The sequence below is a fragment of the Phoenix dactylifera genome, chromosome 2, assembly GCF_051530095.1.
Source record: "Phoenix dactylifera cultivar Ajwa chromosome 2, Ajwa_hap1_PhDact_Kaust_v1.1, whole genome shotgun sequence".
In the NCBI taxonomy this organism is placed as follows: domain Eukaryota; kingdom Viridiplantae; phylum Streptophyta; class Magnoliopsida; order Arecales; family Arecaceae; genus Phoenix; species Phoenix dactylifera.
Genome location: NC_143191.1, coordinates 7,179,163 through 7,203,441, shown reverse-complemented (window position 1 = coordinate 7,203,441; position 24,279 = coordinate 7,179,163). Strand labels below are relative to the sequence as shown.

Below are 24,279 nucleotides of genomic sequence, written 5' to 3'. Positions count from 1 at the left end.
CATCATACACAACAAATCTAGTTTTTTCCAGAATTATCACATTCTAAGGATTGTTTCAGGGTGAAATCATTGTGCGCATATATATTTATATGAGTTCTCTAAAAAGATCCACAAAAATATTGTGCGCATAAATATTTATAGACTAATATATATCCGCATGTCAGCATGTGTTTGGGTTGGGACAAGTACAAGTTTATACTAATAAATGTCATAATAGTGTTATAGGTAACAAGCTTTTAAAGAATAACTATTTTTAGCCATGATACTAAATGGCCATTATTTTACACTTTTCACTCTCCATCAATAAATTAATATTTTAATTAAAATTTAAAAATATGTTTTCTTATTATCCACAACATTATACTACATCTTTAAATAGTTTTTAGTCGATAAATAGTGAACTAAGCAAAAAAATAGCATTATTTTGACTATGCACAAGTTTTTATTATAACAATAGCCAATAACAACTATCCTAGAAGCCAACATCTTATCTTAAATAAATTCAGTTCAAATCAAGGTTGCAATAATAATGTTATTTCATTATAATAGGTCTCCACTGAAATTACTATGGACTATTACAAATGATGTTACTTGTTGTATAATCAAAAAAAAAAAAATCAATGGCGGAAAAATAATGCAGTTATTAACTCAAATCACTTGGGACTAAATATTATTTTTCTATCAATATATTATATAATTTTTTTTAATGGCTAAAAAATTGAATCTGAAAAATGATTTTATGGATTGAGTGGTCCAAATGTTGAATAGTGGCCCTTATAACTGCCGTTGTAACATTCTAAACTTTATTATATACTGTAACGGTCTTCCCCGAAACGGGTACGACGACAATGATCTAAAACCACGGTCCACGGTATATGAGTAATAAATCGACGGATGTTATTTCTGTCGTAACGGAAAGATAACCGTTTCTGATATGTCCCGTTATAAGCTTTCGCTGGTACAAACGGTACCCGGTCTCCCGCCTCTCCTGTGTCGGGTCACCTCCCGACTTCCGTCCGTCGAAAGAAATCCTCTCTTTTCTCGCCCCTCTCCCCCTCGCTATCTTCCTTCGCTCCCCATCGTCCCGCTCCCGGCGTCCTTTCTCTCCTCTCCTCTACTTGTCTCCTCCAATCGCCGCCTCCGCCGCCGCCCGTTGCGACGCCCGAGGAATCCTCCCTCCTCTCCTGATCGAATCTCACCTTCTTTGTCGTCTCTGGCTTTGGGATCCGATCGATAGATGTCGTAGATCTGCTGCCCTCAATCGCGTCCGGAAGGGGGCTTATAAGATCCAATCCCTGGAAAGCCCCTGGATCTTGGCTGCGTCGTCCGTGATCTAAACGGCATTGGTGGGGGTCTTTCGCGATGGATCGGATCGGTTCTGGTACGGCTTCGGGAGGGGCGCTGAGGTATTTCTTTAACGGCTCCTTGGACCTTAGTTATGTTGGACTTATAGATTTTGGGAATTCTGGTGTTCATGCCCCTGTTTCTTGTGTTTTTTTATGCTTAATTTGATTTTTCTGTGAAGGCTCGCCGTGTTTGTTGCTCGTTTCATTTGTTTTCTTGAAGATTTTGACTTCAAAGTTGATACTTTTTAAGATTTTATGCAGATGTGCTACATGAGATGTGATGTCAATGATGCCTAACTGACGGAAATTTGTTTTTCTGCTGGGTTCCCACTCCATAGAGGGGAAAAAAACGAAAAAGATAAAAAATAAAGATGCAAACTACATTATACCAAGCATTTAAAACCTCAAATCAACATTGCGATATTTTCTGGCATTGAATATTTAATAAATGACGTATATAATATTATATAACATATGCGGGGTAGGTTTCTCGGATTTTTATCCGAAAAACAATGATAAGTTAATCCAATTAAGCTTTGAAAAGTATATTACGTATTGGTATCTTTTGAATTGACAGGGCACACATTTGTTTATCACATGATAGCATCGAAGCATGGTGATGGATCTTGGTTTATTGCCAAGGGCAAAACTGATGTGAAAATTTTTAAGAATTTGGATACATGTTGGATATCAATCAAAGAAACTATTATACATTTTAAAGATGATACTCGGATGTACATTAGAGTACAGAAGAAGATAAGAGGTACATTTTTGATGGATGAGGTTATAACTCTTAGTTTACTTGATATTTCTTGGAAGTTATGACATTCGAAATTCTTGTTTTCCGTTGTTGGGTACACTTAAACTGTCATTAGGGGAAATAGAATCATGTTATCATTTGGAAGCTGGAACAACGGGTGTCTCTAATTTCATGCAGCTTTAACTGTGAAAAATAAGTTGGTTTCATAATCTGAAATTTATTTGATTCCAATTTTTGAAGTATCAATCCAACCAGCCTTAACTCAGCAAGTTGCTATCCATTTGGGAGGGGTCTCGGGTTTAAGATTGGGTGATGGTATCCCCAACATATTCCTAAAAAGATCGTCTAATGCATCATACATACCATGCTGATATCTTTTGATTTTTTTATTAAAGTTTGTGACGTAGAATATCGTGCAGGGTAGTTGGAGATGCACAATAACATGAAATGGATATGCTAATAATATAGTAGGTGCCCTTAGCTAACTGAACTGTAGTCTAATATAGACTATTTCTAGTCTTGTTATAATCCGGAAGTGACATCTTTTGAAGTCTAAAATACAGTTTGTCACTGCAAAATACATTACATTGGGATCTCTAGATTTCAGCTAATGTTAGAATTAAGGTCCGCCGTACCGACTGTACCGACGTACCGGTAGGCGTCAGTACCACTGGTTTGGCTTGGTTCACGCATCCAACAGCCCAAAAAAAAATTTTGGAACCGGTAGGGGCCGACACCAACCAGTACGGGCCGATACGGGCTGGTACTGGTTTTTAACACCGAACCGGACCGGTCAGAGCCGGTACCGATTCAGTACGGGCTGAACCGGCCGGTACGGGCTGCTTTAGCATTCCTTGGTTAGAATACACTGTAAAAGTTTGTTGGAACCCACCAAGAATAAGGGCAAAAATCAAATGTATTGAATTAGAATACGCTGTAAAAATCAAAGCTTTGACTATAGGAGTCCACGCTAGCCTATTGCGAATGATCTTAATTGCTAGGTTGACACATATAGTAGCCCATCCTATAAGAGATAGAGTGATTTCCTGACTTGGAATGCCCATTCAAGAATGTTGACTTCCATCATCTGTATTTGTCTATTATTCTGCTTGTTAGTTATTGTAATTAGTAGAAATTTGATTTGCTATGACGAGATACTGCCATCCTTATGAGAGACTAGGTTCAATTATGTCTACTGGTTGACTGTACTCATCAACCATCATTTTAGCATGCTATCCTGCTTTCAGGTCCTAATATGTGGCAACCACACTCAATTTTCAATCTTGCATGCTGAGCTACACCTATGATTGGAGTTCCTTTACCTGTCTCTACTAGCCCTATTCTTCGTCGAGCTGGCAGCAAACCTGTTTTCTCTGACCAAAGTAGATGAATACTGTACTTCAAATCACTGCTAGTTTCTTTATTTTTTATAAATAATTTCTTTGGAGATAACTATACATTTGCAGCACGCTTAACTCTCTAAGTGTGTTTCAGGATCTGGTGAATTAGGAATCAATAACGACGAAGGCTTTCTGTTTCCGGCAGAGGTAAATGAGATGAAGGGTGGAAGTATACCAATGCATGGTGCTGCGATAATGCCATCTCCAGTCCTCTTATGGAGATTCAAGGTCATTCTTTTGTTATGTGATTTCTTAATATTTATTTCTTCCAATTATGATGCTTAAGTTTTCTAGGAAATACCTTAGCTGCCCGTTCAATGGTTCCTCATGATTCTCAATCAATAAAATAAATTTATGGATGCTCTGATTCTGTCAATAAATCTGAATCCAATAGGTATGATGCACATAACTTATTTAAGGTGGATTCATACTTGATGGACAACTATGATATTATTATGTCCTTCAACTATCAGAACTTTGATCGAAGGCTGCAATCCGATGAGTCAGGGTAGTGCTTGAAAAAAGATATATTACTCAATTATGTTCCCGACAATCCGGGGTCTTGGGAGGGCCGATTGGGTGCACATCTAACCTTTGTCATTTTTTACACAAAGTGGCTTGAACCTATGCCACTGCACTTGTAAGTCCAAGCTTTTACTATTGCACTAACTGATGGCCCCTAATCAGAGTTGTGCTTGATGCTTTTTATTTACATGAGCTAAAAATTGCATTCATGCTAATAATTTGATTGTCACTAAGAAGTTAACTTGGGAATCAAGACCAACAGTTTCGGAAGCTTATGATGATTCTTTATTCATGTGACTTGTTGTTCACCAGTTGTCAAGATAAAGAAGTATGTTTTATGAAGAATCAATCATATTAATAAGTAAATTCTCTGCTTGAGCTTGAAGGATTTTAATTACATTCAGTTATTTTTATATTTGGATTAGAAGAATCCTAATGACTCGCACTTCTAGTTGATGTAAGCTGCACACATTATTTTTGGACTGTGACAGTTTTGTGCTGTATCGTGTCAAGTCTAAGTTTCAATAAGTGTAGACATTCCAGGATCCTTAATTATTTAAGTGTCAATTCTTCATTAATTTAGAGTATACAAAAAAAATGAGTTCAAGCCATGGAGAAAGAAGGAGCCACGTGAGTCAGCTTGTAGATCTGAAAGGGATGAATGCAAGTGGAATCATGAGTCAAAGTTGCATGAGCCCATTGGGGTAAATTTCTTGGTTAGAAGGGTGAGGCTTTCTAATCAGACTTGGAGAGTTCTAGTTGGAAGGGATTCATTGATAAAAAAATTAAGCTACCAGAGTATGAAATCGTCTTCAGTTTGGTTTCACTGGGAGAGAGCAGGGAGGCATGATCATTGAAGTGTTCTGCATCTTCGTTATGTTTCTGGTCCATGCATAACAGCAAACCCATCATCTTATTTCAGTTGGAAGCATGGAAGGAATCTTATGGATTTCTTCTTTTTTTTTTTTTTTTTTTGAATTATAGAAGAGTGGCGGTAGAGTTAAACAAAGTGATGAAGTGGGGAAAGGAGACGTTTCCTCACAAGTATAGGGTTGCTCCTTTGTTGTGGCATTGTAGGACACCCATCTGACTATTAAAAGTGAAATAGATTATTTATGAAATGGTCAAGGTAAAGAATAACCATGAGATAATCAGACACTATAACACCATAGAAAGATGTTAACGATATTACTTTTTAAGTATATATAAAAAAGGGAAGGTTGTTCCACCCTCCACCAACCACCACTAAGAAAACGAAAAAGAATATGAAAGGAAGAAAATATGGAATCACCAAACAAAAACATCCATATAGCGGAACAAAATTAATCAAGTGGAGTAATGTCTAGAAGTTAACTTTATAAGTAGATGAACATGTTATGTAGCTTGAAATATATTCCCTTCAAATTGGTGGAAAAATATGGACCCCTTAAAATGTACATGCATGGTGTACAATATTTCATGCGGACGATGCTTGTATGGATGTTTTATCGCAGTTCTCTTTGCTGATATGGCATAACAATCATGATTGAAAACATTGCTGCACTTACTGTTCATTTGTACAATTTGTTGGTGCTGCGTTCCTAGACTCCAGGTGTTTGATGCCCATTGTTAAGTACTGTAGGACTATTAAATGAATAGCTTTTGGTTGTTGCGAGGGAACTGATCATCAATTTATTCTGACCTTATTCCTCAATGTTGTAGATTCTGGCAATTGCATGCTATAGTCCAAATAGTCTATAAACTAGAAGCAACCTTTTATTCAGAAAAGATCATTTTATTAAGCTTTGAATAGCTACCCGAGTATTATTGAGTATTGTGCCTTTTTGTACTAGCACTGCATAGGCAGGGGAACATATGGGACGCTATCTGAAGATATACAAACAATGCGCTGAGGTCTGTTAATTTGACCCTTGGCTACTTTTGTTATGTGACAGATACACATATTTAGCCGGTCAAACACGAATTTTTGTTCCATATAGTCTGACTCGGCATTTTAAGTTATTAAGACTGAAAAAAATATCCTGATAATAAACTGACAAACTTTAAGCATCTTTGACTGAATATATATGCTATTTGGCCGTGTGCCAAGCCTTATCATATTGTATTTTGGTCCATTCTTTGGGCACATATGATTTGACACCTATCGATATGGGTTGGGTTGCTATCAATATGAAATCCTGTAGAGTGTCAGCAACCATGTATTATGATGCTTGTCATGTGACACAACTTGATACCTACAACAGCTGATTCTTGGTTCCACCCTATTAGATTTTAGTATTCAAATATTTTTTTTCTTGAGCAACAGTCATGCCTTCCAAGTTCCAACAAATCCCTAGTTAATTTAAAAAGTCTAGGTTAAGTGAATGATAAGATCAGTTACAAAATCTAATACAAGAATGGAATAGTCTATTGATTTTCTTTCTTGTTTTGTTTTTTAATATAGATTTGGGTCTACCATTATAACCATTATGGGGTGGACTTTATGATTCATTATTTGCGAGGCATCCCTGTTCAAGGCTAGCTCTATTGTTACTTCAAGACACTAAAGCATTCATGGGTAACATAGTTAGATTGATTTCATAGTTTGATGTGCCTGTTATGAATATCTGTCAACCTAATATCAATCTGCTACCTTGTCCATCTAAGTCTTGGAACTAGCATTTTTGCTGTTGCCACATGATTGTCTGAAAAACTCATTATGTAGTAAAATCTTATTTGAGGAGCAATCCTATAGTCTTGACTTATCCAAGCTGAAGAAGCAAATATTTCTTAAAAATCATGCAAATTAGGAGAATCAAATCTTAATGTGCATCCTAACTTAAAAAATATTGATTGCACAATTGAAAGTGCAGGTTGTTGTCATAATACTTAAGTATTTTATGTGATATTGATTAGTGGAGGAATGTATGCATTTGTTTATTGGACTTACCCATATTGTATCTGCTTTTAAAATTCATATGTAACTTGCAGCGCTAATATGTGACATCAGAATGCCTCCTAATAAAGGATGGCGCTATATTCTTTCCACTATGAGTAATTATTTGTTTTTAAGGCATGTGAGTTACTTCAGTTAAGCATGCAGGTGATCTTAGGCTGATCAGATGATGCATGATTATTATATTTCTATTAATTTTTGCTTACTATACCTAAACTGCAAAAGTCAGGGAGAAATTTGCATGCAAGGGCTGTAACTAAACAATATCTGATTAACAGACATTCAGGAACATGATTTGTCATAGCTCTGACAATTGCAGGAGTAACTTTCTCAACAAAATTAGAAATTGACATATTAGTTATATTTGCACAAGGACAGACTTCTTTTGAGATTATTATTTATTCATTGCCCAAGAATATGTGCTGTACCTTGAAGCCATGGTTGCTTTACCTGGATATTATTGATTCATATGTAGTCTTCTTCATTCTTCAACTGCTCTAATAACTTTCTTTTCAAAGAATCATACTTGGAGTGTGAGAATCCTACAGAGATAAATTTGAAGCATATAATTTGATATTCACCTAACTAAATAGTAATTTTCAGGTATTATTGTTTCTTGTATGGGGTATCAGCTGTTGCAAGGTCAGTTTGGTTATAATTTTCATTGTTACTATAGGTTTAGAAATCAACATATTTAAAAGTGTTGTAAAGAATTTGAGGCTTTTAAATGGTATTGTCTGGACTTTTTGAAGTTGCAGATTGGTTGGGACTCCGTAATGAGAATGAGCGCTGATCTTCGGGATTTGTTTCTTTATGAGGCTTTTTTGTATTATAATCCTCTTCTTCTTGTGGTGAGTGCTCTTCTATTTAAGACTTTCCTTTCTTCTTAAAATTTGAGACTGATGTGTTAAATTCTTGCCTCTCTCATTGACTATTTTATTTTTTGTTTTTAATGTTACAGACATTGATGGTTTGGCTTTGGGGAGTTAACCTATGGGTTTTTGCTCAATCATCAGTAAGCTATGCAAAAGTATTTGATCTTGACCATACCCATCTTACATACCGAGAGATATGGAAGGTATGACTATTTGATTCCAGTATCTTAATTTACACATATTTTCACCATATTATTCTGCATTTTCAACTAAAAATAGTGCTTTTCCAAGAGGTATCTTCTTACCACCTGGAACAGGCTGTAAATAAATAGCACTACTGCACTTTGATAAAGTGATGTCCTTGTCCTGTCTTGGCATGAAACCCATTTTACACACATATTCTGGAAGTTTTATTGTGATTTTTTATGGATATATTTTAGTATTAATATCATAGTTATATTCTTCTGGAGGGAAATTATATGATTTGCCAAATACCATAATCATCATGTGAATGCTGTAAGTTATTTTCCTGCTCAAATTATTATTAGCTATTCGACTCATGGTGGGTTGTGCATTCAACATTTGCAATTTTATTGCTTTATAGATTGGAACCAAATTTTTCTACATAGGCTGACACTTCCTTCTTTGGATCACGTATCCATTTATTCTCCTAGAGAAATTCTTTTATCATTTTCCAGTTACTTCTGATTACCGAACAAAAGGGCAGTTACTGCTCATTATTTCAAGAAAATCAGCTTTCTTGCTGTTAATTTTGCCGAGCCTGTTGTTTTTATTAATTGTTATGATGTTCACATCTTTTTTATGCTATATTAATGAGAACATTTAACTTTCAAATATTATTCTGTTGTTGTTGTCTATCAACTTTATGGACAAAATGGCCTTTACTTTAATTCTAAAATATCCTATGTCAACAAAATAAAGAAAACGAGAAATACCAAAAAATCAAAATACATTAGGAAGAAAATGCAATCAACTAGCACAATATATTAGGAATCAAACAAAAGGAACTATCACAATCAGTTGGCTCTTTGCTTCAAATTATTTTATCTTTGTTCATATTCATTATTATCGATTTCTATACTGTGCTGTCATATAATGTAAGTTCATCATAAACTTAAAAGTATAATAATTGATATCATAAATGTTGTTTGTAATTATGGTATATTGATTATTTTTCTAAAATGTGCATTGCATGTGCCCATTGCAATTATTATAGAAGAATAGAGATTGGAACCTTTTTTTATTGAGGATTCAATACATTATATGCTAATTCTTCTAATTTATCTTGCTTTGTAATATTGAAAAGCATTTTTCATCACTCCCTTTAGAAAAGTTCGTCCTGCTTTCTATATCATATGTTGTACAAGTTTTGAAAAAAACGCCATAACAATGTAAGAGTATTTTGGGTGAAATTTAGGAAACTTGTGGATAGTATTGATTATTGTATATATATTCAAGGTTGTAAATAAGTTCTTCATGATTTATTTTGGTGCTGCTCGAAAATTAGCTTTAAATGTAATTTGGGTGGAATTGAAAATGATTGGGCACTAAGTTAAAGATTACTTTTGCTATTAAATCTTTTATCATGCTAATTAATTAAGATGATTTTAAATTCGTTTTACCCCTAAATCTGGAAATGAATTTATTTCTATTTAATTGCTTATGCCTTTGTTTGGCATTTTTATTAATATTCATTTGATGCTAAATGACTAATGTGTGATGTTTCCAACAGTGTTCTACTTGGATGACCATCATAGTGCCCACAAGTATGACAGCTTATCTTTATCTCTACTCACATGGGGAAGTGTCACTGGCCGCATCACAACCAGTGTAGTATCAGTTTCTCTCTTATTGATAGCTGATGATCCTAAATCTTGTCTATCTTATAACACTTTTTTTTGAGTGTCTAAGTTTTTTTGTTTATTTATATTATTTTGAAATGAACTTGCTCTTTGCTTCTGATATTCCTCTGATGGTTTACACTATAAACTTAGAAATTGTGTCAGCCATCATTTTTAACCTGAAGTTGTACAATTAATTGCATTGTTTCTCATGATCATTTGATTCATAAGCTGCTAAAATTGGTTTATCCACAATTTCTTATACAATCTCTGGTATTACGTTCCAAAACACTTTAATTTTATTACAATATATTCAGATTTTTAGTAATGAAAATTGTAACATCCTTTTGTGATACTAGCTATGATGCACATGGCTACTAAATATTTTAAAGATGAGAGAAATTTTAAAAGGATTTTAACATGGATCAGATGCTATCATGCTAATATGCCTTTTCCATGAAATTGTTTAAGATTTAATTGTTATGCTATTTTCTCATTCTAAATAAACTTTACTTTTGACATGAGCAATGAATCACTACGAATTTAGATTTTTTGGAGGACATGGCCTCTTATTAATCATCAGAACATGAAATTTCAACTTAAGGGAAGTTTCTTCTTGGACTCTTTTTCAGACACCAACAAGGTTAGAATTCCTTTTTGTAGAAGTTTGGTATGGTCTAAATCTGTAATGGAAATATCTAGTTAAGGTTATAATGGGAATTGAAAAGTTGGGAAATATAACTGCTTTTTTTGCAGTGTTAGATTTTCTATATTCAAGGCATAGAAGATGGAAAATCATGCATTATTCATTACTGATTGTTTGGAAATGATCAGCGAGTATTGACGATCCTTTTGATGCATGACTTATATTCTCCAAGATAATAACATGTTTGAGGATATTATGAAAACTTAGGTTTTAGTTGGAAGGAAGAAAATAGGCAAGTCATATCCAAATGTAAGTTGCATATAAGTATTGTTCAGAACGAATATTAAATTTCAGAAATGGATTATCATGTTCTAATTGGAGGAGCTGCGAGGAGAGGTTGATATCAAAACTTTTGGATTGACATGCCTTTTTTTTAACAATCATCTCCAGTACAGGAATTATTTTAAAAATCAGATTTAGCAGCCACTATAGCGGTTTTGGACCTAAACTGCTATGCTATGTGCCATGGCAGCCTTATATAGCGCCTGGGTGTATAACACCCGGTATTAGCAGGCAAAAAGCCACTACAATGGCCACTACACTATTGCTTTATATTGGGCGCTATATTCTAAAGTGGGCTGGATCGGCTCTAATTTGACCGGTTCAGCAATTAAGCAATAATTTGACCTGTGGGTGTTTATTGAAGGAAGGGCTGGTTCACTTATTTGGTACTCTAATTGAACGGAGTGTTGGAAAGAAGAGAAGAGAAGAAAGTAGGAAAGAATGAGGCATCCCTCCAAGTGCGGCACCACAAAGCTCCAATGCTGGAGCTCCCCCATTGGTGCTTCACAGGCGATGCACCACCTAGCTTGCTCGAGCATCTTTGATTTATGGCTGATGTTATGTGATTGTGGACATCTTTATTATATGAGCAATGTTACTATGTATGGTGGATAATGATATTTGTCATTAGATTGTGGACTTTTACATTGTATGAATGTTGATAACTTGATATGGTATTATGATGTTAGATTGATAATGTTCTATACTTTGTCCTGATTTGTTCTTTTTCTATTTGTTGCATGAACTTCATATTAAAGTATTGATTTTTGATACTTGTAAGAAAAATCATTGATATGCTTTAACAACCTGCTTTGAGTTCATAGAAACTGCTATAGCATCCGCAGATTGCTATCCACTATGAAACCACCTGGCAGCTACATGCCACTCTCCACTTTTTAGTACATTGAGTATAGGTCTCAAATATTGTCTGAAGGGCCCATCTATGATTCTGGTGAAGAAAGTGCTACTTGTGACATTGAAGAAGACTATCATTGTAATTAAAACAAGAAACATTTTACATCTGCAAAGTTTCAACTTTATGTGTTACATAGAAAAGTGTTAGCTTTGTTACTTATTCATTTAAAACCATGCAAATAGAATGTCCCTGTTATTTTCTATATAAATATCAATTTTGTAGGTGAACATTATGTATCTTATTATTGTAATGAGAAAGTTTCACCCTCTTTTTGTAGTAGACTGTTTTTTCCCCATCTCAATCATAGATTGCAAAAACCTAATGAGCAAGGTTTTAAATCCTGTGGGATGAGGTCATCTTGGTTTTTCTGTGGATAAGGACGTGCAAGATGCACCGCCGTCCTGCCCCGTCATGACACTTGGGACAGAAATGTCCCAAAACATGCCGATCAGGTCATTGAGATGCCCATTCTGACACTTGGGATGGTACTGTATCTTGGCATCCTGCAAGATGTCCCACCCGGATTTGAAACTATGCTAATGAGTGCTGAACTACACCAAAATAGTATAAATGGGATGGTGTAACCAGTAGTAGAAAGTAAATTTGATTAAAAAAATCATAGGCTATGGAAGAAACTCCTGAGCAGAGGTGGGCTTGCAGGGAAGGAGACTTATGGCCATGGAATGCCGTACCGGGCCGTACCGGCCGGTACGGGCCGGTACGTACCGGTCCGGCCGTGGACCGGTACCGGAACGGATAAAAAACCGGTATTTTCCGGTTTTTTATCCGAACCGGCCGGTACGGGTGCGTACCGGCCGGTTCGGGCCCGTACCGGCCGGTTCGGAGCCCGTACCGGCCGGTACGCACCTCGTACCGGTGCGAACCGGCCGGTTCGCACCGGTACGATTTTTTTTTTTTTTTTTAGAACCACAGCGCCGCGCGCTGTGGTTTTTGAAACCACCGCGTACCGGCCGGTACGGGACCGGTACCAGCCGGTACGTACCGGACCGGACCGGTACCGTACCGGTCCGGCCGGCCACCGGTACGCCGACCGGTACCGGTACGGCGGACCTTGCTTATGGCAGTGTTCTGTAGTCCAGCAGTTGTTATCCAATGTTATGGCATTGCACATCATGACACTGTTACATCCTCCAAGGTGAACTTTGCATGCTTGGGGAAAATTCAATATATATCATCCTTTTAGAAATTCAAAATGGTTCATAGTAAGAAATCTCGAAGAAGGCAACCATTTTCTTGGATTGACCTCCTGAACTGTTATAGAAGTTTCACTTGAATACATTTACAAAAATTATACAAAGCTTAATCATTCCTATGAGTCTGTTCTCACTTCTAAATATACGTGCAGTTTAAATATCAAAGATACTTGCTTGGAAATTATTTAACCAATTTTTTGTCTTCCTAAGTGCAACTGATCTTCAAGGTTTTCGGTGGTGGCCCCTCTCAGGTCCACAGTGAACTAGGTCTGAAATTTGTACCAACTCAGAGTGTTGACATCTGGTCGAGAGTTGGTTCAAAAACATTCTCAAACTTTGATGGATCATAACTTAATATATGATATCCATATAGATCAGATAAGACTTGTTGGTGTTGGTATACAGAAATGACTGCTAAAGCATTTACGTTTCAGATTATATAAATATTATTTGTTTAATTGACTTCTGACTTAATAGAGATCATGGTTAGGATGAATTGCTTGTTGTTTCATTAATGCTCTGGCATGCTATTGATTTAAGGATTTTTCGGTCCGAGTTTCTTAAAACAAGGAGACTGAGAGAACCAACTCATTTCCGACTATTGCTAGTAATCATTTTATTTGATTGCAATTTTTTATCTAGCAGTTATTTCAGCAATACTTGTTAGTTTATGCTATGTTAATCCGTTGATTTAACAAAACTTCAGTATCCATGTCAATTTTTTGAACTTGATACCATTCAGTATCCGATTGATATTTAAGTTTATATTGTCATTATTTTGGTTCATTTTCCAAGGAGAATTTGGACATACAGCCTGAACTGCATCTATGTATGAGGCATCCTGGACTATTATAACTGAAGTAAAATACCTATCAGTTGCATTTCCTTATCATCAATCAATACTCCATCAGTTTATTCCACCAGACACTCGTACTGTTACTTATGTTCTAAATTCGGGAAAAGGCTTAATTGGATTGTTGATTTCTTGATTTGTCTATATTTTTGTTTGTAGTTGAGCATCGCTGCAGTGCTGCTACATATATGCAAAAATTCTCACATCAATTTTTCTCCCTTCTTTCTAGTCTTTGCTACTTCATTGGAGATCCACATTATAATCTTATTCCATCTCATGCTGTGCAACTATTGGATGTGAAAGTGCATTTTATAATAATTTTTGTCGTAAGACAGCTTACTGATGATTTTATCTCTACCTGCGAATGAACTGGTTCATTTCAAGATGTTCTGATCACTCCGTTGGAGGATATACTGTAACATGCATGAGATTTCTTTGCAACCCTTTAGTAACTGATCTTTATTTGGTGGCCTCAACAAAAAGCTGCTTCTTTATGATTCCTGTATATTATATTGTTCTTGCCTGATGCCTAAAATGTATTTAAAGACACTTCATAACTCATGCTGCAAACAAGGAGTTGCTTAAATGTTTTGTGTGATAGTAATCTATAGTCATGCAATACTTTTTATTTATAGTTTCCTTTAGGTAGCGGAAACATTTTACTGGTCACGTGCAATATTCATGTACATGTTGTATAACCTTTTTTCCTAGTATGAATGGCATTTCTCATGTTGTGCCTGTGCTGATATATGAAGGCAACATATACCAGACGTGTTTTTCTTTAACCACTACATTGGATAGAAGTATCTCTAACCACTTGTTTTAACTTGCAGGTTATGCTATATACTGTTATGCTGATGCTTCTCGTATTTCCATTTGATATTTTTTATTTGTCATCTCGCTACTACTTGTTAAGGACTCTTTGGCGTATAATACTTCCATTACAGGCAAGTGTTTTAGCTTATTGCTTTAAGGCAACTTGTGTAGGAGACTTGGGCTTATAAGATATCGCTGGCTGGAGAGATTTGAACATGATTAAGCTTTAAATTTTAAGCACTTCCTGTTAAATTATTCAGTGAACCTCCAGAGGCAAAATAATGTGCTGGTTTATTCTTTCTGTTACACAGCTGGAACAAAAGGGGCATGGAAGTTGCTTTTATAAACTTCAACTATATTTCAAGAACATATTATGTAAATTGTTTTCTTGATTATATTTTATTTCAAATGCAACTATTTAACTCTTCAAAAAAAAAACAAAGAAACAAAGGGGAAAGGAGCCTGATTGTTTAAATCCATTTTTGGACAATAACTTGGTACACTTTGAGTTTTACCATGATGTTTTGAAGATTATGGCTCTAGATTGTCACCATTGATGAGAGAAGCTAGACGAAACTCTGTTAGTTTGCTTGAAAGTATCTATGCTGTTGCTTGAAGAAGTTTTTATAATTGAGGTATGATTTTACATTTACAACTTCATGAGTCCTTGTTCAATGCAGGCGATCACATTTTCTGATTTTTTCCTGGCTGATATTTTAACATCAATGTCCAAGGTATGTCCCCTGGCAGATTGCATCATTACAATTCATTCCTTTATATAGAAATAGATGATAGAGATGTGAATGATCCATCTATTACAAGCCTCAATCACCTTTTGTTACTTGGATGCTAACTGTTCCCCAGTTACAGTAAAAAGAATTATTCCATAAAACTCTTCTACTTTAATTGGATCCTGTCTTTATATCTGAATTTGACACAGATGTCAGACACGAAATCTTGTTTTCATGATATACGAATTTTACACATGCCCTCATATTGCCTTCATGGAGTTTAGGTTTTAATTCCTTAGGTATGTTATAGGGTCCAGGAATGCTGCTCCCTGCAAAAAAGCACGCTTATCATGAGAAGTTTGTGACGCATGTATATTGTCATGTGAGGTTTTTTTTTTTTAATTGAATATGAAGAGGGAGAAGGGCTGAGTGCCCATGAGCTATTAGTGTTAATTGGTTATTTCAGAAATTGAAGGAGCCAAACTACTGCGCATATGTGCTCAAAATGATTTTTTTTGTTGTCAGTGCAAATACTGGTGCTGGTGGTAATTATTAATTTCTTTCAGGTGTTGTCAGATTTGGAGCGTTCAGTTTGCCGGATGGTTAACCGACAGGTCAGTGTAGAAGAGCTAGATTGATCTTTTTGTTTAAACATACTAAAGCCAAGTTTTTCCATAACTAACAAAATTTCCATTTATGGGTGAGTTCTCAGGTTGCAACAATTGCTTGGTTCGAGGCGGATTCTATATGTGGTAGCCACTCTCTTGCTATTCCTTTAGTGCTTGTCTTCCCATATTTGTGCCGTTTTTTCCAATGTCTGCGTCAGTACAAGGACACTAAAGAAAAGACATCCTTTTTAAATGGTATGTTTTAGCATAGGCTGCTTTCACTTATTTTGGCTATGATCTAGTTTCTCTTAGCATGGACTGCTTTCACTTATTTTAAGTAAGATCTAGTTTCTATGAACATTATCCACTACAATTGTAACTTGCTAGGGCCTGTTGAGAATGCATTGTATTTGATGTCATGTATTACTAGTTGCTCTGCAGGTCACATATCTTTAGAATATTATGAGATGATAGTCTGTTTTATATGGTTGATAACAGGTCACATAGGATGTCTTGGCTATGTAACCTAGGATCACTTTTACATGCCTGTCATTTGATTTTCTGATATCATTATACTATTCATCTGATTTTCTGATATCATTACACTATTCATCTGATTTTATTGAAGTGCTTATATCTTATATTTGCTATTTTATATGAATGAGAAACTGTTTAAAAAATTGATAGATTATTTTTATAAGAATACTGGCAGCAGAACCTGCACACAATCAATGGTGGATTGAGAAGTTGCCCTGATCTCCAAAGATATAGACTGGAAATGCTATTTACTAGGAACAGAAATGCCTTGTACTTTTTTCTCACTTGCAAACTTAAACTGATGTCAAATACTAGTGCATATTGTTTGTCATACTTCATCCATTTTGGATGAGTATTACATTTTTAAGGAGACAAATACCTGTCAACATGAATACATATGCCAAAAGTAGCAGTCACTTCATCTCAAAATGCTTGAGTTTGGCCTTTGTAACTTGAGGTTAGGTAGGCTAATGGGTATTTTTCCAATGCAGGTCTTCCGTTTGAATGTTGTTTGATACATCTGTAATCATTCTTTATCTAACAGAAACTTATTGTCCTTAAAGGATATTTTTTTTGATCTTTGGCCAATTTTTTCTGGTTGGTTCTGGTGTTTTATTTAGACCTATTTTGATTCTTGCTTAACATGCTTCCAAAAGCAGTTTCTTTAAAGTTTTGACTTTAGGCAAGGGGTTTCGGGTGTAGTAAAGAAGTCATGAGACGAAAGGAGTGTTAGTTGAGATGAAAGGTGAAAATTATGAATCTTGAAGGGATAAATACAATGAGGGGAAGGATATTCTTGACTCAATGCTATGTCAACGTCAAAATTGGAGGCCTTATTATCTTTTGACATTGTGCTATCTGATTGAAAGATCATGAGTAAATTACTTTAATTACTTTCTTCCTTCTAAAAATATTTTGTCAAGGGATTATAATATTCGGAATGGGTGCATCTTGGGGAATAAGTTTCGCATGGTGATAATGCATGGGATTGTTGAGATTTTTGGATGGTTATATTATTTTTATATTTGAGTAGATAGGGTTGGTTCTATTTTATATGTCCAAATGAAGTCATCTTGATGGCATTTTGCTGCTTTGGTGCAATTTGGGTATTGGACAACCTGCATTCATGATTAGATTATCGTCGACTTGGATCTAAGAATGAGCCAAACTTGATTTGGACCCATTAGAAGATTTAGGTTTTATATTGATCCAAACCCTACCTATCCAATAAGAAGATCAGGCTCAGGTAGGTGAGATTTCATAAGACCTATCAGCTTTATGGATTAGGTATGGGAATCAGGCCTTTACAAGATACATATGGGGTTTGTGTTAAGGCATATTGGGTTCAGGTTCAATTAGTAACAATCTTCAAGAAAACTAGGGTGTCACTACTCACTAGGCTCTGTAGACTCGTCCATGACTTGGACCCGATAGTGACTAGTACGCCTATGTGTTGGGTGTTGGTGTAAACATAGATGCATTCAATTTTTCAAGTTTGGTTCTAGGTCTGAAAAATAACCTAATTTGAACCCAACTAGCTCAGTTTAACTCTAACTCAACTAAGCCTTAATCTCAAACTAGTGCGGTTGGCTACACGAATTATTTTCCTCCATTCCGCTTTATTTAGAGCCGCACTTTCTGAAAGATGTAACAATATCAAGTCCTTCCTTACCACTTTATCCCATGTGATTTTTGGTCCACCTTCTTTTTCCTTCTACATATATCAAATCACTCCTTCATACTAGCACATCCATCGGCCTATATTGCACATGCCCAAACTATTTAAGTCGTCCTTCTCTCAATTTTTCTCAATTTGAACTCGACCCAACCCAATTTTATATATATATATATATATATATATATATATATATATATATATATATATATATATATATATATATATATATATATATATATATATGGGGATTGATAACCTACTCTCTGTTATGGTAGGTTATCAATCTACCCATTTTTCATTGGACAAAAGATACCCTTACTTTTTATAACTCTTAAGGGTATTTTATGTATTTTTACAATCTCACATTAACTCACCCTCTCAACCCCCCAATTAATTGTCTCTCTCTCTCATATACATACATATAGATGTATATGTATGTATATACATACATATATAGATGTATATGTATGTACATATATATACATATACATATAGATGTATGTATATATAGATAGATATATGTATGTATATATACGTACGTATATGCATATATATATAAATGTACATGTATACATATATACATACATACATACATACATACACACACACATATATATACACTGAAGAGAGAAAGAGAGAGAGGGAGAGAGTATTAATTGGGGGGGTTGAGAGGGTGAAATAATGCGGGATTGTAAAAAGATATAAATACCCTTAAGAGTTATAAAAAGTAAGGGTATTTTTTGTCTACGAAAAAATGGGTAGATTGAGAACCTACCATAACAGAGAGTAGGTTATCAATCCCCTATATATATATATAAGGTTTTGGATTTGGTTTTCATTGATCTGACTCGATCCGGACCCAAACCCAATTCATACTAAATAGTTTATTAAATAATTAATATGTTTTAAACTTACATCCTGCACATTTTTAATAAATCTTATTAATTATACCTTCAGTTTGCATCATCAGTGAATAATGTTGAGGGCATGAAAGCTATTGAGCTTTCTAAATAGTGGTGCCCGCTTCTGACTTGGATGCAATCTTGATCCATATCCAAACCAACCTGAACCTGATCCCTATCTGATCCTACTTGAAGTTTGCTCAACCCAATTGTTGGACGGGTAAGGTATGTATTTAAATATGGACCTGGAAGCCCAGCCAGGTCAGGTATGGTTTGGGCAATACTTGGATCTGGTCCTACTAGATAGCACCCCCTATAGAAAACTTTTGACGCTTTTCAATTGGGTACTAATATTGAATGAATTTTAATCATCCATATATTTAATTGGTCTGAAGGCTAGTTGAATTAGAGGGTCGGTGCAATGGGCCATTGGTGGGGGTTGGAGGTAGGAACAACAAAATGGAGGAATGCAGTATAGGGCTTGGTTAGCTTCTTTCATATGGAAGAATGATTGAATAACTCAAGGATCTAGTAAGCCAAATTCACTTAATTCCTACAAAAGAATACATCAAATATTTGTAGCAAGGTTTGAAAAAATGACAACACCATGGTACATATCGCCCCAAACCAAGGGTTATTTATTAGGTGCATATGTTTCCATATAGCCATGTATGAACAAACCCTGAGTAGATGCGGGGGGGTGCTGTGCTACATACCATATTGATGCATGACAGGTATAACCCTATTCATTGCTATTTCAGACCATGCCTTAAAGTATAAATTACAAAACAAGAAATGCGAAGGGTATAGGAGGAGAACTGTAAGTATAACTAATGTATTAAATAAACTTGGTATACTGTTAGGTGCCGATCAATTGAGGTAAACTTTCATTAGACCCAAACCAAGACCAAAAATGTTTTGTGGATTTCCTTTGGATCCATGCCTGACTTGTGGATCAACTATTGCATAACATGTTTGGGTCAAATCCAAGTCTGTCAGTCTCTCTGACATCCCCATTCCTTAGTTTCCTAATGTTTTTGTTTTCTTTCTTTATTTATTTATTTTGGCAATCAAGTCTCGAGGATCATTTATTTGTTTTAAGGATGTCCAAGACTAGTAGAAACTTTCATATATGTCCAAGTAATTGCCATTTAGAAATCGCCTAATAATACATGCTTAATGTTAGATGTGAAAGAAATTATTAAAGATCTCCATGCTTAATCTATATCTAGATATGTCATTTATTTAAATTCAGAATCAATTTCAAATTTAGTCTGATCTAATAAAATAACTTTTACTTTGTTTCAGATATTTCTTATTACTATTAGAAGGATTCTTGATGCATTCTGCTCAAGAAAATCTTGTAATTAAGGTTTCAGATCAAGGTTCGCCATACCGTACCAAATTGGATGGTATGGGGCATATCGTACTGTACCAGTTTGGTACCGATACATGGTACAAGGGGCGTACCGGCATTCGGTACGCCAAACTGGCCCCGTGCCATATCGTACTGACATAGTGATAGTGTGTCACCAGTACAGAGCCTGGAACAGAGACGGCGTACCTTGTTTCAGATTTAGTCCATTTATCTTTTATTGCCTCTTCTTGCTCTTGTATGCTTTCACCATGTCATGGATGATATTCAAAAATCCATGTAAGCTTGAATTAGTCTCTAAAAATGCTTAATTATTAGTTGATATGAACTTGAGTAAGCAAAAATCAATCAGGTCTGAAAAGCCAACTTGAATTGAACCTGTTTGGGCCAGGTTGGATTAGGATTTTTCTAGTTGGAGCTAGGTATGGGTCAAATTTCTTGATCTAGAATTTGAACGGATCGGATGTAGGTCAAACCTTGACTAGTGTCGGATCATGAGGGTAGAGTTCTATTTGGATCATGATAGTTTAGGTCAGACTAATCATGATCTTAGATAGGGATATTAGGGGTGGTTGATCTTTTTGTTTACCACTAGTTGTTTTATTCGTCTTGAAAATTTTTAAATTATTTGGAGTTGTGAAGATTGGGCTAAACAGAGGTAGGTTCGGTTGGTCAAGGATTGAGATTGTCGTTGGTTAATCAGGTTAGGAGGGTTGACCCATGGGTGGTTATGAACGAAGGGTATCGACCCGATGTCAGGTCGGTCAATTATGGGTCAAGGCTACATAAGTTATTAACCTAACCTGATCTGACTCATAATGAGGTACATCTATACTGAAACAAAAGGTGCTGAAGGTCTCTTTGTTTTCGTAATGGAGAGATTACGTAGATAATAGTCAAACCTCCATGAAAAGTTGAAGCAACTAGTAATTGATATATCCAATTCAGTCTCTCAAAATGCCAAGGTACAAGTTTGATATGAACTTCATCTATAAAGAGATTTTAAAGAAGATTGTTTATTTAGTGGACAAGAGAGATAAGATTAAGCCTCTTTAGGGGCAATCGTCTTTATTCCTCTGAGGACTCATCATCATATTTCGCTCTACATCCTCAGCCAACCTCCATATTGTAGATCTATATATAGTGATTAAAATTATTTAAGATGAAAATTCAATTTCAGTTTTAGCCTAAGATTATGTAGTCTGATTTAAATAAATCAATTATTACCTAATTTAAACTCATTTGTATGCATGCAAGGTTCTTAACACTTGGCTATATTGCTCACTTTAATGTTTAAATATTAAAATGTTGAGAAGGTTGGTGATATATGATCAAAGGACTAGGTATGATTTAAAATTAAGGAACCAATGTGTCAAGCTCTTTGTCCAAGGAAGGAAAGAATTATCTCACTGGTGGAACTGTCGTTAATCTGATATTAATGAGAATAAAACAAGATAGATAGTAGCAGGAAAAAACATCTTACTGGCAAGAATTGGAAGAGAAGATATGTAACAAGAAATGGTAGACTTACAGGAGCTTGAAGTTAAATGTTAAGAGGATGAGACTATTAATAGTAATAGTTATGATGAAATGCAATGCTCCATTTGATGTTTCCAAAATCAATTTCAGAACACAGTACATGGACTAGGATTTGTCAATGTGACATAAAAACAAAGCATGGTTCGGGGATCAGCTTTTCTCTCAATTTAGCATGAAAAAACTAAGAGTCGACGGACAAATCCACAAGAGAGAGAGAGAGAGGCAATGCGGGATTGGGCGCGGCAGCTGACAGGTAGTGAGCAGACAAGGGTAAGAGAGGAGACGAAATCTCAGCGTAGTTTTAGATTATTTGATCCCTTTTTGTTGGCAAGTAATCAGGATTTGAGGTTGTTTTTAAATTCCATCTATCTATTCATCTCAGTTGACATAAACCGATATCTTGGTTCATCTTTCTTTTGGCCATCCACTGGGATGGCCAAATAACATTCTTAAAAAAACCATACTGATGAGTCAGACCAATATCAGCCAATCTCAGGGACCTCTAGTGTTTTAGAACAGTGCCTCCATTTAAGGTCCACTAGAATCGTCTTTACGAATTCACCATTTTCTGAGCCTTGTATATTTAGATATTGTTCATATCATGTGTTTCCTTTGGGATAGATTCAGATGGGTATGAAATGTTGATGCTGATTAAGGAGGCAGCACCAGTCGTTGGGTGGTTTTACTACTTTTTCACTCAGTTATGCTATTTAGAATTTCAGATCACTCTATTCTACTTTTTCCATTTTGGTAATAAAGTAACACTAGTTTTGTTCAATTTTACAGCTTTAAAATATTCGACTGCAGTCCCAGTAATATTTCTTTCAGCCCTCAAGTATCATGTCTTCCCTAACAAGTGGACCAATTTTTATCGCCCTCTCTGGCTTCTTTCTAGTGTCATAAATTCATTGTATTCTTTCTACTGGGATATTGCCCGTGATTGGGATTTGAGGTATGTAAAAATGCTTTTCTTCCCCTTATTTTTCACCTTTTTTTTTTTGTTGTTGGACAGTAAGTCACATATTCTCGTATGCTCTATGCCTCTATGTTTGCAGTGTTTTTACCAGAATTTTCAAGTTTAAAAATACACATCGTTGCACAAGCCTTCTATATGGGCGGATATGGGTATGGTTTGTAGATCTGCAAAATTTTCCATTTGTTTCTTATCGAATATTTTATCAGTAAATTGATGTTCGTGGAATTGCAGGTGTTCTACTGGGTAATAGGAAGCAACTTAATTCTTCGATGCACATGGACCTACAAACTTTCTGCTCATCTTCGGCACAACTACCTGACTGTCTTCACAATAACAGCTCTGGAGATATCGCGGCGGTTTCAGTGGATTTTCTTTCGTGTAGAGAATGAGTGGAACAAGATGACTGCCAAGCAAAGTATCGAACTCTCTACTGAGGATGTCCCAAAGGAGGAAGACAGACTTCTAGGCCCTGCGAGCCACAGCATGTAAGCTGTAAAGCAAGGCAGTTTCACATTTCTTATACCCATTATTTTTTTCAAAATTTTTTAAAAAGAAAAATATTGTGGTCCTCATAGTTCTCCATTATTGTTTTCTTAGCTCATTTCATGCGACTGTCCTAAAATCTCTTCTTTTTAACTGGAGAACATACAGATCCATTTGTACGAGGTACATGGCATTTAGTGACGTCTTAGGAGATTAATATTCTTTCAATATAGCTAATCTGGTCCAATTTATGGGTTTAAATTGCATTTGCTTAATGAGTTATATTCCCCAGATTTTTGGTTGACTAATGTCCCTTTGGGTGGTCTGCATTGGCGATTACCCATGGCAGAGAATTTGAAAGATTTTTCTTTTAAATTAAATTAGGGCTTTTTAATCTGGTCCAATTCTCCTCTCTTTTTTTTTAAGCCAGCTTTCTGGGGACCAGGGGATACATTTCCCCCCAATTTGCTAATTCAGGTGATCAAATTTATTAAATGCATTTTGCAAGGCCTCGTGAATGTCCTTTTCTTTTGTATTTTAGGGAGGCATTTCTGTATTTAATTTTGCAACAAAAATATTTCATTTCCATTTTTGTTAAAAATGGCCACAACCTTGGACGGATTTGGCATGCCCTTCTCTCCTAACACCCTTAAGCCCATCCACCTCCAGCCTTTCTAAATTGGACACTTGAGGTGGATTGAGCTTGGTTAGAAGTGGTTTCATGCTTAGCTTGCATTGAGGTCTCGATCCAAGCTCAACCTGACCTTATTGAAACATGGTTTCTTGATCTGAGCTTAAGCTGGGACAAGTGAAGACTGGATAACCAAGACGTGATTTCCACCCAAAAATAATAGAAAGCAACGTAATTTACATGAAAACTTTGATTACCATGTTGGTTCTTTATTTCTTGATTGTATGTAAAGAAAACTAGAACATTACATGTTAGGAATCAAATGCAAT

At 35.6% G+C, this 24,279-nt stretch overlaps 1 protein-coding gene across 8 annotated transcripts; it reads left to right on the top strand.

Annotated features, from left to right (window-relative positions):
• Window positions 1–977: 977 nt before the first annotated feature.
• Window positions 978–23,580, top strand: LOC103722622 (uncharacterized). Of its 8 annotated transcripts, XM_026810589.3 has the most exons (15): window positions 978–1,406; window positions 3,354–3,488; window positions 3,601–3,734; window positions 5,874–5,924; window positions 7,570–7,608; window positions 7,725–7,817; window positions 7,928–8,044; window positions 9,595–9,690; window positions 14,508–14,621; window positions 15,171–15,224; window positions 15,788–15,835; window positions 15,934–16,084; window positions 22,647–22,812; window positions 22,916–22,985; window positions 23,068–23,580. In XM_026810589.3, exons 2-15 carry the CDS (start codon window positions 3,410–3,412, stop codon window positions 23,323–23,325), a joined length of 1,470 nt encoding a protein of 489 aa, XP_026666390.3. In that variant the 5' UTR covers window positions 978–1,406; window positions 3,354–3,409; the 3' UTR covers window positions 23,326–23,580. The 8 variants fall into 8 exon arrangements, with proteins under 8 accessions (XP_026666390.3, XP_026666393.3, XP_008811462.3 ...); XM_026810592.3 differs by lacking the exon at window positions 3,354–3,488 and having other exon boundaries at window positions 979–1,406; window positions 3,652–3,734; XM_008813240.5 differs by lacking the exon at window positions 5,874–5,924 and having other exon boundaries at window positions 979–1,406.
• Window positions 23,581–24,279: the final 699 nt, after the last annotated feature.